The sequence below is a fragment of the Jaculus jaculus genome, chromosome 17 (assembly GCF_020740685.1).
Source record: "Jaculus jaculus isolate mJacJac1 chromosome 17, mJacJac1.mat.Y.cur, whole genome shotgun sequence".
Taxonomy (NCBI): Eukaryota; Metazoa; Chordata; class Mammalia; order Rodentia; family Dipodidae; genus Jaculus; species Jaculus jaculus.
In genome coordinates, this window is record NC_059118.1 from 29,068,977 (window position 1) to 29,085,256 (window position 16,280).

Sequence of the window (16,280 nt, forward strand, 5' to 3'; positions counted from 1 at the left end):
CTTATGCATTGCTGAGGATCAAATCTAGGGCTTGTGTTTACTGTGCAAGTATTCTACCAACTGAGCCACATCCCTAAACCCTCTTCTCCTCACATTATGTTTTCAAGAATGAATAAAGCCCCTTTCCTTATCTTTTGCCTAAATAGTTTGGATGATCATGGTGTTTATTTTCTGCATTCCGTAGATTTGATTTGTTTCCATTAAGGGAGTCTTTACTGTGTGCCTGCTTCTTAAAATAGTTGGTCAAATATATGCTTAATGCCTAAGTTCCTTTTTGCTATCTGTGCTCCTCCCTTCCATTCCAGGATGCCACAGTGATACCACACCTCATGGCGCTGCTTAGCAGGTCCCGCTACACCCAGGAGTATATCTGTCAGATCTTCTCACACTGCTGTAAAGTAAGAACCAGAGTAATTATTCTCTATAATGGAAACTCTTACATGACTTATTTGTATGTCCTTCCATAAATGTCCTCTGTGTGTGTGTGTGTGTGTGTGTGTGTGTGTGTGTGTGTGTGTGTGTGTGTATAACTGTACTGGGATAGAACCCAGTGTCTTGAACATGTAGGGCATGCACTCTATTACTGAACAACATTCTTAGTCTTTCCATTTCTTTTTTTAAAAATATTTTATTTATTTATCTGGCAGAGAAAGAGGGAAAGAGAAAAAAAATAGGCATGCTGGGGCCTCCAGCCACTGCAGACAAACTCCAGATGCATGTGCCCCCTTGTGCAGTTGGCTAATGTGAGTCCTGGGGAATCTAACTTGGGTCCTTTGGCATTGTAGGCAAACGCCTTAATCAGTAAGCCATCCCTCCATCCCTCCATTTCTTTTTAAACACAAATAGTAACATACAACAGTAACTTTACTGATATACAATAACATCATTTATCCTTGAAAATCACTGGTATTTTGGACTTTGTAATGTCATTCTGAAAATTTTGTTTTCGTGTTCCTTTTTTCCATATAGGCCCAAATTAAGTAAAATTTGTAATAGCTTTATTTTTATTATTTTTTTTATTAATTAGTTTTGTACTCAGTGAGTACGGTCAAGTTGGTACCATTGTTGGCCTCCTCCCTGTCCTCCTCCCTCCCCCTGGTCTGTCCTTAGTGAGGTAGATGGTTCATGCATTGTGGAGTTAGCTCTCAGTTATGGGTAGGTGGAAATGTCTCTGTGTATCATGACCCATTGTGTGGCTCTGACATTCTTTCCGTCCCCTCTTCTGCAAATTTCCCTGAGCCATGTTGGGTTCATTTTAGGTCTGCTTCAGTGATGAGGTCTTGGGAGCCTCTGTGTCTCTGGATATGATTTGGTAGGAGTCGATTGATTGTGTCAATCTCCTTCATCCTTGTGCTGGTACCAGGTTCACCAAGAAAACAGCACCCTTTCTTGTTTCACCAATTCTTAGTTTCATTTGGGACCCTTTTGAGGTATGATGGGATGGTTCTCTCCTTAGGATCTGCATCTATCTGAAAATGAGAAGCAGATTTTCCAACAGAGAGTAAAGTTAGCACCAGACAAATGGGATAACCCTTATTTTTTTTAGAGAGAATTTAATAGGTGTAGGCCCTCTTGTAGCCCACAATTGGTGGTAGTTTGATGATGGAGAGCAGGCTCATTTTTGGATATGGCTCTGACTTGTTTCCCAGTTCCAGCTATGGGTTCCGTTCCACTGAGTGGATCAGTTAGCCAAATCAAGAACAGTTGGTTTCCCACCATGGCTGTGCACCACTATTGCACTTGTGTGAGCATCACAACAGATTATTTGCTGCTAAGTAGGTTGGACCATGAGTTGTTTGGACAGATATTGGTCATTTTCCCCCAGCTGCCCATATAGCACCTTCTGGCACTAGACGCGCTGACTGTCCTGGGACTGACTCTCTTCCAGCTTCCAGCCATGTCACTCCATGTTACGTGTTAATTGCATATGATGTCTTCAGCAGTAGGGTCTTACCACTAACCTTTGGTGGGTCATCAAGTACTCTGACAGAAATCTGTCATTCTTTTAGGAAACCTTGTAGTTCTTTCTGATTCAAAGCTCATTGTGGATGATAGCCACCTGCTGGTACTGGGAGTTACAGGTCAGTGCCCATGAAGAGAAGGAAGAAAAAGATAACTAATATACAAGAGTTAGAGAGGAGAGAGAGAGAGAGACAGACAGACAGACAGACAGACAGACAGATATTTAGGTTGATTCCAGCTCTTAGCTATTACGAATTGAGCTGCTGTAAACATGGTTGAGCAAATCTCTCTGCACTGAGGCTTGAAGATTTTAAGGTATATGCCCAGTAAAGGAATAATTGGGTCTGTATAGTAACTGTATAGTCAGCTTTTTTAGGAGTCTCCATATTGTTTTCCAAAGTGGTTGTACCATCTTATATTCCCACTAACAGTGGATGAGGGTTCCTATTGCTCCACATCCTCACCAGCATTTATTTTCATTTGATTTTTTGATGTTTGCTATCCTTACTGGGGTAAGGTGGAATCTCATGTTGTTTTAATTTGCATTTCCTTGATGATTAGGGATGATGAACATTTTCTTAAGTGTATGTTTGTCATTTGTATTTCTTCCTCTGTGACCTGCCTGTCCAGCTCTTTGCCCCATTTTGGAAGTGGGTTGTTTGACTTTCTATTGTTTAGATTTTTGAGTTCTTTGTAGATTCCAGAGATTAGGCCTCTGTCAGTTGGATATTCAGCAAATATTTTCTCCCATTCTGTGGGTAATTATTGGCTTTGCTTATTGTATGTTTGTCTGTGAAGAAACTCTTCAGCTTCATGTGATCCCATTGGTTGAGTGATTGTTTAAGATCCTGTGCTACTGGGGTTTTGTTCAGGAAGTATTTTTCCATTCCTATATCATGTTCCTCCTATATTTTCTTCCAGTAGTAGCCAAGTTTCTGGTCTTATATTGAGGTCTTTAATCCATTTGGACTTGAGTGTTGTGCATGGCAAGATGTGTGGCTGAAGTTTCACTTTCCTGCATATGGTTATCCAGTTTGTCCAGCACCATTTGTTGAAGGTGCTTTTTTTTTTTCCAGCCTATATTGCTAGGACCTTTGTCAAATATCAAGTATCTGTAGTTGTTTGATGCAAAGTCCAAGTCCTCAGTTCTATTCCATTGGTCTATACTCCTGTTTTTATGCCAGTATCATGCTGTTTTTATTACTATGGCTTTGTAATATAGCTGTAGATTAGGTATGGTGATACCTCCCGAGGTATTTTTTTTTCTGAGGATATGCTTGGATATCTGAGGCCTTCTGCCTTTCCATATGAATTTTAAGATCATTTTTTTTCTATCTTTGTGAAGAACAGTGTTGGGATTTTAACTGGAATTGCATTAAATCTGTATATTGCCTTTGGTAGGATTGCCATCTTCACAATGTTAATTCTGCCTGTCCAGGAGCATAGGAGGTCTTTCCATTTTCTCAAGTCTCCTCAATTTCTGTTTTGAGTGTTTTTATGTTTTCATTGTATAGATCTTTCACTTCCTTGATTAACATTATTCCAAGGTATTTTATTTATTTATTTATTGTTGCTATTGAAAATGGGACCATGTCCCTTATTTCTTTCTCTGTATCTTTGTCTTTTGCATATAGAAAGGCTACTTATTTTTGTGCATTGATTTTGTATCCTGCTACTTTGCTAAAGGAGTTAAATACCTACAAGAGTTTTAGGATGGAGTCTCTCGGGTCTTTTACGTATAGAATCATGTCATCTGCAAATAGAGCTAACTTAACTTCTTTCCACATTGTATCCTTTTTATTTTTTTCTCCTGTCTTATTGCTTGAGCTAGGACTTCCAGTACTGTATTGAAGAGCAGAAGTGAGAGTGGACACCCCTGTCTTGTTCCTGATCTCAATGGGAATTCCTCCAGTCTCTCTCCACTAAGTATTATTTGCGCTTTAGGACCTTTATATATAGCCTTTATTATGTTAAGATATAAACCAACCATGCCAATTGTCTCCAATGTTTTGATCACCAAGTGATGTTATATTTTGTCAAAGGCCTTTTCTGCATCTATCGAAATGATCATGTGATTTTTGTGTTTAACCTTGTTTATATGGTGTATTACATTGACAGATTTCCATATGTTGAACCACCCCTGCGTTCCTGGGATGAATCCCACTTGATCAAGGTGGATAATGCTTTTGATATGTTGTTGGATTCGGTTTGCCAGGATTTTGTTTGGTATCTTTGTGTCTAAGTTCATCAGGGAAATAGGCTGGTAGTTTTCTTTTCTTGTGGCATCTCTGCCTGGTTTTAGAATTAGGGTGATACTAGCTTCATAGAAGGAGTTGGGGAGCTTTCCCTGTTCTCCAATTGTGTGGCAAAGTTTGAGAAAGATTGGTTTGAGTTCTTCCATGAAAGTTTGATAAAATTCAACTGAGAAGCCATCTGGTCCTGGACTCTTCTTTTTGGGGAGTTTTTTTTATTACCTTTTCAGTCTTAATGAGTGTGATAGGTTTGTTTAGGAGATTAATCTGCTGTGAGTTTAGCTTTGGTAGATGGTATGTGTCCAGGAATTTATCCATTTCCTCCATAACAGTTTTGTAGAGGTTTTTGAAATAAGTCTGGTAATTCTCACAATTTCACTTATGTCTGTTGTGATCTCTCCTTTTTCATTTCAAATTTTGTTAATTTGAGGCATCTTTTTTGTGCCTTCTCTGAGTTTGGTTATTGGGATCTGCTTCTTGTAGGTATTTGAGGTTGATTATTTGATTCTTCTGTGTGGAGAATTTCCTGAAATACTCTCTGTAGGTTTGGTTTCGTGTTCATGTAATTGTAAAGCTGAGTTTTGTCATGGAAAGTTTTTCTTTCACCATCTATTACGAGGGATACTTTTGCTGGGTAAAGTAGTTTGGGTTGGAAGCCATAGGTTCTTAGACTTTACAGAGTTCCATTCCAGGCCCTTCTAGCTTTCAGGGTTTCCATTAAGAAGTCTGGAATAATTCTGATGGGGTTACCTTTAAAAGTGATGTACTGTTTTTCCCTAGCTGCTTTTAGGATTTCCTCTTTGGTGTCAAAGTTTAGAGTCTTAATGATAATATATGTCTTGGAGAGTTTCTCCTTTGGTACAATTTGTTTGGAGTTCTGTTGGCTTCTTGTATCTTGATGGGCCTATCTTTTGAGAGAGTGGGAAAGTTTTCTTCGATTGTTTTGTTAAATAAGTTCTCCATATCTTTGGTCTGAATTTCTTCCCCTTCTGGTATTCCCATGATCTGGATGTTAGGACGTTTAAGGTTATCCCACCATTCCCTCATGTTCTGTTCACAGAAGTTTTTGAACTTATTGAAACTTTTGAACTCTCGAACCGTTTCTTTTGTCTTGTCTTCCAGATCGGAGTTTCTATCCTCCACATGGCTGACTCTATTCTTGAGAGCTTCTAAAGACTTTTGGGCTTGTTCAATTAGGTTTGCATTTTCTACTACTTTTCTATGTATAGTTTCCATCCCTCTGTCAAGCTTCCTTTTCACATCATTTTCTGATTTTCTTAATGCTTCTTGGAATTCATCCTTGCTTTTCTTTATGTCTTCATTTAGCATCACCAGCTGGTTTTTGAGGTCCTCTTTTTTTCACTCTCCTTCATACCTCTCTTTTTAAAAAAATTTTTGTTGTTTATTTTTCCTTATTTGAGAGCGACAGAGGGAGAAAGAGGCATTTTAATTAATTATTATTTTATTTATTTATTTATTTTTGGTTTTTCGAGGTAGGGTCTTACTCCAGCCCAGGCTGACCTGGAATTCACTATGGAGTCTCAGGCAATCCTCCTACCTCTGCCTCCTGAGTGCTGGGATTAAAGGCGTGCACCACCACGCCCGGCCTTAATTAATTATTTTTTGTTTATTTTTATTTATTTATTTTGAGAGTGACAGGCAGACAGAGAAGGAGAGAGAGAGAGGGAGAGGGAGAAACAGAGAGAATGGGTGCGCCAGGGCCTCCAACTACTGCAAACCAAACTCCAGACACGTGCACCCCCTTGTGCATCTGGCTAACGTGGGTCCTGGAAATTGAGCCTCAAACCGGGGTCCTCAGGTTTCACAGGCAAGCGTTCAACCGCTAAGCTATCTCTCCAGCCCTCCTTCATATCTCTTAACTGTCTTCGAATGCCTTCCATTTTCTTTCTTGTTAGGTCTAGTCTAGTGATGGCAGCATCCACATGACTATCAGTCCTTTGTTGCTTTTCTGCAGGTTCTACCAGTAATGAGCAGGAGGCAGGAGGAGTAAGCCGGTGAATGGACAGAGCAGGCTAAGCTTGCGGAGCCGATGGACTGATAGAGCCTGAGCTCCAGTGGGCCAGTAGGCGGAGCCTGCCCGTGGTCAGGCGTGGGCGGGGTTAGCAGGGTGATAGCTCCTGTGCAGTGAGGCAAGTGGAACTATGCTGGCCTGGGTCCTGTTTCATACAGTAAGTGCAGGAGTATTTTGAGGCTGGGACTATGGCTATGGTGGCTGCTTGGGGTAGGGGGATTGGGGGACTGGTGGACTACCCCCGAGTGAGGGAATCAGCGAGTCTCCCCCCCATACCCTCCCACTGGCGATCTATTAGAGTTGCTCTCCCCTAAAAGATCCAGTGAACACCTAATGCCTTGCCTTTCTTTCATGGGGAGGTGCACCTCAGTTAGGTGGTCTCTATCTTGACTGGAAATTGTTATTTTCTTTTTTAAAAAAAGTGTTTTTTTAAACTTTTATTTATTTATTTGAGAGTGACAGACAGAGAGATAAAGAGGCAGAGAGAGAGAATGGGCACACCAGGGTCGTCCAGCCACTGCAAAGGAACTCCAGATGTGTGCGTCCCCTTGTGCATCTGGCTAACGTGGGTCCTGGGAAATGGAGCCTCGAACCCAGGTCCTTAGGCTTCACAGGCAAGCACTTAACTGCTAAGCCATCTCTCCAGCCCCCTTTTTTTTTTAATTGATAACCTTCATATGTATAGATGATATACCATGATCATAATCCCCTCCCACCACCTTCCTTTTCTGTCTTCTAATTGCACCCTCCACTGAGTCCTTTCTTTCCAAGTAGTTTCTCCTGTTTTGGTGTCATAATTTTTTTCGCTCCTGTTATGCAGGTCATGTGTAGGTTGCATTAGATTCTATGAGGTCATGAATATCACAGCCACTTTGGGTTTGGAAGACAGTATTGCAAAGCACTCCTCCTCCTCCTTTTGGCTCTTACATTCTTCCCACCACTCTGCCACAATCAACTCTGGGCCTTAGTGGGTTTGCTAGAGATGTCTCAGTGCTGAACACTACTGTTATTTCTTCTCAGCACTTTGGTGAGTTGTGAATCTTCCCAGTGGTCACCACCATCTGAAAAGAGAAGCTTCCATAATCAAAAGTGAGATTAACATTAATATGTGGACATAAACATAAGTATTTATCCAGACAACAATAGTACCCCCCCCAGGGCTTATTTCATAGTAAAATTTTAAGACCCATTCATTGGGGCCCACTTAGCAAACATTAAATGGGGAGAAGATTTTAAATTACTAATTTGCATAGACTGGTATCAACATTAAGTTAATTTATATACTTTGAGTAGTAAGACAAGACAGGGAGAGATCACTAAGGCACTGTGCTAGAAGCTCATCTTTGAAAATCTACCCCCGTGTTACCAAGGAGCAAAAAAAGGGGTGATAATAATATTGGAATTCTAACTTTAAAATTGATGCTACTTTGTTTGTTTGTTTGTTTTTTGAGGTAGGGTCTCACTCTAGCTCAGGCTGACCTGGAACTCGCTATGTAGTCTCAGGGTGGCCTCAAACTCACTGTGATCCTCCTACCTCTGCCTCCCAAGTGCTAGGATTAAAGGTGTGCGTCACCACACCCAGCTTCTTGATGCCACTTTTTAAGCAGCTACTCAGATTTCCAAGATTTCTTTCGGAGTTAAGATAAAAAGAGCCTATGTGACTCACACCTGGTAGATGCTGCCTCACTACTCTGTAGCTGTGAAAGAGAGACTTGATATCATCAGAAGGTAGCCGCCTTTCTGGTTGGCTTAGCCACCAGTACTTCCTTGAAATTGTTTTGCACAATCCTATGTAGAAGGAAAGATATTGATAACATATTTTTGTCCTTGAAGTAGGGTCTCTCTCTTGGCCGGGCTGCCTTGGAACTCACTTTGTAGTCTCAGGCTGGCCTCAAACTCACATCGATCCCAAGTTCAGGAATTAAAGGCGTTCACCACCATGCCCAGCTGATAACAAATCTTTTTTCACATCTTTGAGGAACAAAAAATAAAGTGTATTACAAACAGGTAAATAATTATGTACAGAGAATGCACCATGCTTGATCTTTCTCCCATTATTTGTAAGTAAGGCTACTCAGAAATGGCTTCATGCTGTAGCTTATGAAAATGACTTTTCCAGCTGTCCATGGCAATACATGCCTTTAATCCCAGTGCCTGGGAGATAGGTAGGAGGATTGCCGTGAGTTTGAAGCTAGCCTGAGACTACATACTGACTTCCAGATCAGCCTGGGCTAGAGTGAGACTCTGTCTTTAAAAAAAAAAAAAAAAAAAGAAAATGACAGTTCCAGATTCAGAGAATGATTCCATTTCAAGGAAATATATGGTTGAACAGTAGAGAAAGACAGCCATCATTCTCCTTTGGTCTACACATGTACTTGCACAGGGCGCACACATGCATATGCCACACATACTATACACATAGGCAAAAATATTTCAATCTAGAAAGGATACATGCACATAGGTAAACATTGAAATGTTTGCCATAGTAAGTCAGATAATCTAAATATCTTATGAGTTAAAAAATGCAATGCATTCATTAGTTGAAAAACAAATGAGGAAATTCTTAGGTATTAAAATGGTCTCAGAGATGTAAAGATTTAGAACAGACAGTATAGTCTGCTACCATTTGTGCTAATTGGGGGAAGTGGCCACATATATTTGCTTATATGTAGTTTGTTTTGTTCTGTTCTCTTTTTTAAGACACTCATCCTGTGTAGTCCAGGCTAGGCTTAGTTAGTAATCTTCCTGCCTTAGTCTTCATTCCTACTGTGATGATAGGTGTGGGCTACAATGCCCAGCTTTTGTATGTGTATAAAATGCCTTAAAGGCTTTTCATATTACAGTTAGGCCTCCTCAAAGTGTAGAAAAAGATTGACTGTGAGTTGGAAGAATAGTGAGGTACAAGAGGGCAAGGCAGCACTCTGCCTTCTTAGCCATTCTGATAAACTGCCCATGTTTACATTGAGATGTTAAATATTTTTATAATTGGGCCTGAAGAAATGACTCAGCAGGTAAGAACATTTGCTGTAAGCATAAACGCACAGGGGTCCTTGAGACCACCTGAGTTCCATTCCCTAGGGCTCACACAAACAGCTGGGTATGGCCACACATGCCTGTAACCTCATTTATGTGGGGAATTAGAGACCAGACAATCAGTGGGGCTTGTGAAAACTGCAGCTCCCATTCTACATGAGCAATAGAGGAAGGGCACCCAGTGTTCTCTGGCCTCTGTGCCTACAAGTACAATACATGTGCATGTCCCACACACACCACACCACATGCACTACAAACACAAAAAACAGATTATTATATGGAAGGCAAGGCAACTGTAATTTACTGACACGTAAGCTGAGGCTAAGTTAGGCTTATCTCTACAGTTCAAGCAGTTTTCTAGGTAAGATAACACAGGACAGGATGTTTTAGGATAAATCTTTTACATACATGACTTCCCCACTACAGTCTCCTCATTCTTCTCACTATGTAGTGAAGACACAGCTTCAAATAAGACAATGCAAGGAAAGCGTTAGGAGGAGTGTCCATCACATAGTAAGCACCAGTAAGTAGAGCCTGAGACTATAGCTATATGGACATATGAGGTGGGAGGAATGGGAACCTGTAAAACCTATGCCTTGGGAATGTCCTTATTTTCATTTGTCACAAAAGCAGGTTTGCACCATTCTGGATGCATATATAACAGCAATACATCTATAAAACAGAATGTGACTGTTGTGTCATTCAGAAGGTTGACTGAATCTTACTTCAGATGATGTCTGCTTTGGCCCAAGAGTGAGCTATCTGCAAGATAGTTGTTTCATGGTTAAATATAGTGGTGTAAGCATCTGAGAGCTCTTGTTCTAGACCAGTAACTGGTCTCCTTGGGTGACCAGCACAGAGTGATCCTTTTCCTTTCAATGACGTTTCCTGTTCTGGATAAGGCTAAGCATGCAACACTAGCCTTTGTTTTGGCTTAATAGCTTTTTCATTGTTTGGATAAGATAGGACAGAATGAATATAAATTGTGACAGAATTTAAACCGTGCATTAACTTCATTTTCTGGCACTTTGAAAATCTTTAGTATGTTGATTAGAAAACAGTTGATGAAAAATACTTTTGTTTTACCTTCTATTTTATGAAACAGTTGTTAAAACAAAATAGAAATGAGGGTTAGGGAGATACTCACTGGATAAAGTGCTTGCCCCACCACTCTTGAGTCCCTGAGTGCACATCTTCAGGCCTCACATAAGAGCCAGAAGCTGTGGTGGGCTCCTGCGATGGCAAAGGGAACAATGAAAGACAGCGCCCAAAGTTGCTGTTGGACCCCACACGTACCCACCTGCACTCACACATACAGTGTTGTCTGACCCCATGCATACATGCCTGCACTCACACACATGCAGTGTTTGCACACGTGCGTTCATGTACTCACAATGAATAAGCCAGTAAAAAATGAAAAAGAGAAATATATAAACCCAGCACATTGACTCCTCAGTTCTGGAGTACTAGGTTTTTTCTCTCCATGACAGTACTGGACCCATTATGATGAGCTACAGTAGTTTCAGTTCTTTTGTCAGGGTTTCTTAATACTGCTTTACATTTGTAACCCATTGTAACCTGAAAATCTTTTACAAAACCCCAGGTATAAAGGCATATAAAGTAGGCATATAAGTCATTTGCTGATAATAAAGCATAGAGTTACTTATTTAAGACAATTCTTGATGTTCATATAGTTTTACCATTAATAAAGATGAAAAATTGTATACTAATAATATGGATATAGTATCAATTTTACTGAAGGATCTTGGCTGAATCTTTGTTACCACAGGACACATTTTGCATTTGTCAGAGTTGATTGACATTTTGATTTTCTAATGTCAATGCAGAGAACACAACTTCACATAAATCCATAGTTCAAAATGGCAGTTGTATGTTAACAACCATTTCAGAAATGTTTGGAAATTCTGTCTAATCCCTAGCTAAACTTTACTCATTGATATTTTTGTTTGCTTATTTTTTTGGCTCTGTAGCCCATGCTGGTCTCAATTGTAGAGCAGTCATGTTTTACCTCCCAAATTCAGGCATTACAGGTCCCAAGCACCATGCCTGTCTTTAATGATTTTTTTTTCAAAAAATATATTTACTTATTTGAGAAAGGGGGGGCAGACACAGAAAGAGTGAGTATGGGCACGTCGGGGCTTTCTGCCACTGCAAAGGACCTCCAGATGCATGTGCCACCTACGGTATCTGGCTTTAAGGAGGTACTTGGGAATCAAACTCTAGTCCTTAGGTTTTGCAGGCAAGTGTTTTAACCATTGAGCCATCTCTTCCAGCCCTCATGGTTTTTTTTAACGTATTCGTTGGATATGGTGGTGCACGCCTTTATTCCCAGCACTTGAGAGGCTAGGTAGGGTTGATGTGAGCTTGAGGCCACCCTATGACTACATAATGAATTCCCGGTCAGTCTGGGTTAGAGCAATACCCTACCTTGAAAACCAGAAAAAAAAAAAAAAAAAGATAGGGCTGAAGAGATGGCTCAGCAGAGCCTAACGACCCAAGTCTCATTCCCCAGTATACCTACATAAACCCAGAAGCATAACATACCACGTGCATCTGGAGTTCATATGCAGTGGCTAGTGAACCCATTCCCTCCGTCCGTCCCTCCCTCCCTCCCTCCCTCCCTCCCTCCCTCCCTCCCCCCCCCCTCTCTCTCTTCTGTCTCCCTTTGCTTACAAACAAAGAAATAGAACTTTATTGGCAACTTCCATAAATATAATCAATATAAATAATCATAATACCCACTGACCACCCTCCTTTTTACCCCTGCCAAATACCTCCTCCACTGAATCCCTTCTTTCCGATTTGTCTCTCTCTTAATTTGGTACCATCATCCCTCCACCATTATGTGGGTCTTGTGTAGGTAGTGTCAGCCCCTGTGCCACTAATGTGAGGTCATGAATATCTAGGTGACTTTGTTTCTGGCAGACAATGTTGTAAGCATGCCTCCCCTTCGTTTGGCTCTTAAATTGTTTCCACTACCTCTTCACATTGCTCCCTCTGTCTTGGAGGGTGTGATAAAGATGTCTCACTTAATACTGAACACTCTACTGTCACTTGTCAGCACTTTGAGTCACTCCAGTGGTCACTTTCCCCCTTACAATCCACCCTCCATCATATCTCCTCCTTCTCTCAGTATATCTTTAATTTTGATGTCATCATCTATTTCCTCCTATCATATTGGTCTTTAGTAGGTAGTGTCAGGCACAGCAAGATCATGGATATATGAGCCCTTTTGTGTCTGGAAGACTGCACATTGTAAGCAGTTCTACCCTTCCTTTGGCTCTTGCATCCTTTCTATCACCTCTTCCTTTAGAAGGTGTGATAGAGATGTCTCAGTGCTGAGCACTTCTCTGTCACTTCTCCTCAGCACTGTGTTGCCTTTTGAGTTTTCCCAGTGGTCACTACCATCTGAAAAGAGAAGCTTTTCCAACCAACAATGAGAGTAGCATTAATATATGGGTATGAACATTAAGAAAAATGCTTACTGGGCAGTTTGGTGGACATAATATATGCATTTAGCCAAAGAATAGCAGATGTTACTCCCCTAGAATTCATGACCTCCCTACCATAGGCTTTTTTTTCTAATATTTTTTATTTTTATTTATTTATTTGAGAGTGACAGAGAAAAAGAGGCAGAGAAAGGGAGAGAATGGGTGCACCAGGGCCTCCAGCCACTGCAAATGAACTCCAAACTCGTGTGCCCCCTTGCACATCTGGCTAATGTGGGTCCTGGGGAACCGAGCCTCGAACCGGGGTTCTTAGGCTTCACAGGCAAGTGCTTAACAGCTAAGCCATCTCTCCAGCCCCCCACCATAGGCTTTTAACAAGGTTTTTAGTATCAGGCATATATTCCCTCTAGTGGAGCAGGTCTCCAGTCCAATTAGGAAATGGTTTGTTTCTCCTATAACAGGCATGCCACTATTACACCAGTTGGTACATTTGGCCTGGCTAGCCAATCTTGGGCTTGCATTGTCCACTGCCATTTATTACCGTTGATTATTTCTCTCCCATAGGGCTGCATGCAGCATAGCCTTTTCCGGCTTTCTGTTAAGGAGGTGCTTTTTAGCTCAGGTCCTGCTTGATTTCTCAGTGACCTGCAGTCCAAGCATGTGAAGTCTTCAGCAATAGGATCTTACCATCTATTTCTGGTGGGAAACCAAAAACTTTGGCAATGGCCTATAATGTTTTGGGGACATCAGGGACCTCTCTGGCCCACAACTCAAATTTTTCTAGTAACAATCTATGACTTTTGTGTGCACTTTTATCCACAGAAGTAGGTTTCAATACGCCTTATTCATTAACATCTTAAATTTGGATTAACCCTCCTCCCAACCTTCCTTTACTCAATCCCTTCCACTGATCTAACTTAAGCCATTGCACCCCTAGTATTCTGTTCATACACTACATATATACAATACTCTCTCCTTAAGTCCTCCCCTGTCCTCCATCCCTTATAGCCCCTTCCTAGCTTACTGGCCTCTGCTACCAATTTTTACTCCAACTCACATACAAATTTAAACATTTGTATCCTGGATCCACACATGAGAGAGAACATATAGAGTTATTCTTTCTGGGCCTGGGTTACCCCACTTAGTATAATCCTTTCCAGATCCATCCTCTTTTTTCCTTATAGCCAAATAAAACTCTATTGTGTAAATGCACCATATCTTCCTTATCTATTAATTAGTTGAAGGACAATTAAGCTGGTTCCATTTCCTAGCTATTGTGAATAGAACAGCAATAAACATGGATGTGCAAGTATCTCTATAGTAACAAGTAGATTCATTAAAGTATATGGCAGTAGTGTAGCTGGGTCATCAGGTAGATCTATTTTTAGCTGTCTCAGGAACCTCCACACCGATTTCCACAATGGCTGTACCATTTTATATTTCCACCAAAAAATGTAGAAAGGTTCCTCTTTTCCCACACCCTCACCAGCATGTCTTGTCATTTAATTTCTTGATAGTCATTCTGACAGGAGTGAGATAGAATCTTAAAGTAGTATTAATTTGCATTTCGCTGATGGCTAAGGATGTAGAAGATTTTTTTTAAGATTTTATTTTATTTTATTTTTTTAATTTTTATTAACATTTTCCATGATTATAAAATATATCCCATGGTAATTCCCTCCCTCCCCACCCCCACACTTTCCCATTTGAAATTCCATTCTCCATCATATTACCTTCCCATTACAATCATTGTAATTACATATATACAATATCAACCTATTAAGTATCCTCCAGAAGATGTTTTTAGATATTTGTTGGTCATTTGTGTTTTCTTTCTTTTGAGAACTCTATTCAGTTCTATAGCCCATTAATGATTTCTTTTTAAATAAACTCATCAGTCACTGAAACAACAGTTTTTAAAACTCAAGCATTTTTTAACACAGTTCAATTCAAAACTATAAAAATAGCTTTATGGTATACAGTAGCCATAGGAAAATAGTGAAGGACTTTCCTGTAATTAGACCATTATATTTCTGTGAGAGCGAAAACTTTATGTACAGTGAAGATCTTTCAATTCATAATATCTAACTGGTCTTGAATCTGATCCAGGATGTTTTAGGCAGCCACAGTGAAGCTCATGAGAAGTGCAGAGTGCACAGGCTGTATAGATTTTGATCAGTGTGTGTTCAGTAGCCACTTACTATTGCCAAATTGTTCATGATGCCATCATTTAAGACACTGTGATCTTACATTATTAGTCTTAGAGTCCCCCTGAGACTCTCATCAGTCCTAGTGTGAGTGAGGAGGTGTGCATGTGAAATGCAGAATTCCAATTCTGTGGTGGTGTGCTGGTGAGTTATCACACAGGACCTGTAAGAAGCCAGCCTCTTTTTCCTCCTCTTTGTATCTGGGAGGTGAGAAGGCAGTAGTTCTAGACTTGGCATGGGGTGAGTTATGACGGCCTCCTGCAGAACCAAAGTAATGTTTACCCTGTACTCTAGTAAATGTAAGGTTCTACACTTGAGCAAATGTGGTTTTGTCAGAATGAATCATATCTTGTACTAATGTACTGTTGTATTCTCTTCTCTTACAGGGACCAGATCATCAAACAATTTTATTTAACCATGGTGCAGTTCAGAACATTGCTCATCTACTCACTTCACTCTCCTACAAAGTAAGATGTTGGTTCTGGTTTATAGAAGATGCTCTCATGTTTTATTGCTTCTTTGATAAGTATGATCAGGAGTCATGTTTTTTCACTAAAGTGTCACAGGGTGTTATTTTACCTACATAGTATTCTGGTATTGAAAAGTAAGGTTTTCCTGTGTCTCCTCTTTTTCAGAACATTTCTGTCCCATGAGTTGATGTTGATTTATATCTGTTAAGCAGTAAACTTGGTTAGGTTTCAGTGCTGAGGTTGGTGCTTATGGCAATACCTTTAAGTATTTAAGAACTGTGGTTGGCTAAATCAGGAAAGACTTGGGTTTTTATGTTTAGAACCTTCATTTAGCCCCAGTGACTCAAATGTACAGCATATACCCACATATATATTAACATTTGAAATGTGTTGTTTTTTTGTTTGTTGGTTGGTTTTTCGAGGTAATGTCTTGCTGTAGCCCAGGCTGGCCTTTCACACTGTGATCCTGCTACCACTGGCTCCTGAGTGTGCACCACCACACCTGGCTTGTTTGTTTGTTTGTTTTAAAGGCAAAGTTTTAATGGACAAGGTTGATGCACCAGGACTACACCCTACAGGTTGGGATCTCTGAGTGCAGCCCCGAAGTGCTTGAGGAGGCAATTTTCATCTTCCAAAACCACAAACCTAGTGGGGTGGGGGTTTCATAAGAGACCTTCCAAGGGGTTGTGCGAGCAAGGTTCTGCAAGCACGACTTGTGTTTTTTGAGTTGAAGGTCAAAGGCTTCAGACTCATTAATTTTCTTTATTGCCTTTAATTATAGATAAACAGCACTGTGCCCCACATTAGAACTAGCAAGTTGTAGAAAAAAGTGGGGCACTGCCTTTGATGAGTCA

At 40.5% G+C, this 16,280-nt stretch overlaps 1 protein-coding gene across 3 annotated transcripts in view; it reads left to right on the top strand.

The window, feature by feature from the left end:
• Armc8 (armadillo repeat containing 8) overlaps positions 1-16,280 on the top strand; it is a 123,751-nt gene that overhangs the window by 48,466 nt on the left and 59,005 nt on the right. For 2 of the 3 annotated variants that reach the window (XM_045136453.1, XM_045136455.1), the window contains 2 exons: positions 306-398; positions 15,343-15,423. In XM_045136453.1, the coding sequence (XP_044992388.1) occupies positions 306-398; positions 15,343-15,423 (174 nt within the window). The remainder of the gene's footprint in view (positions 1-305; positions 399-15,342; positions 15,424-16,280) is intronic. The other variant, XM_045136454.1, reaches the window with a different exon arrangement.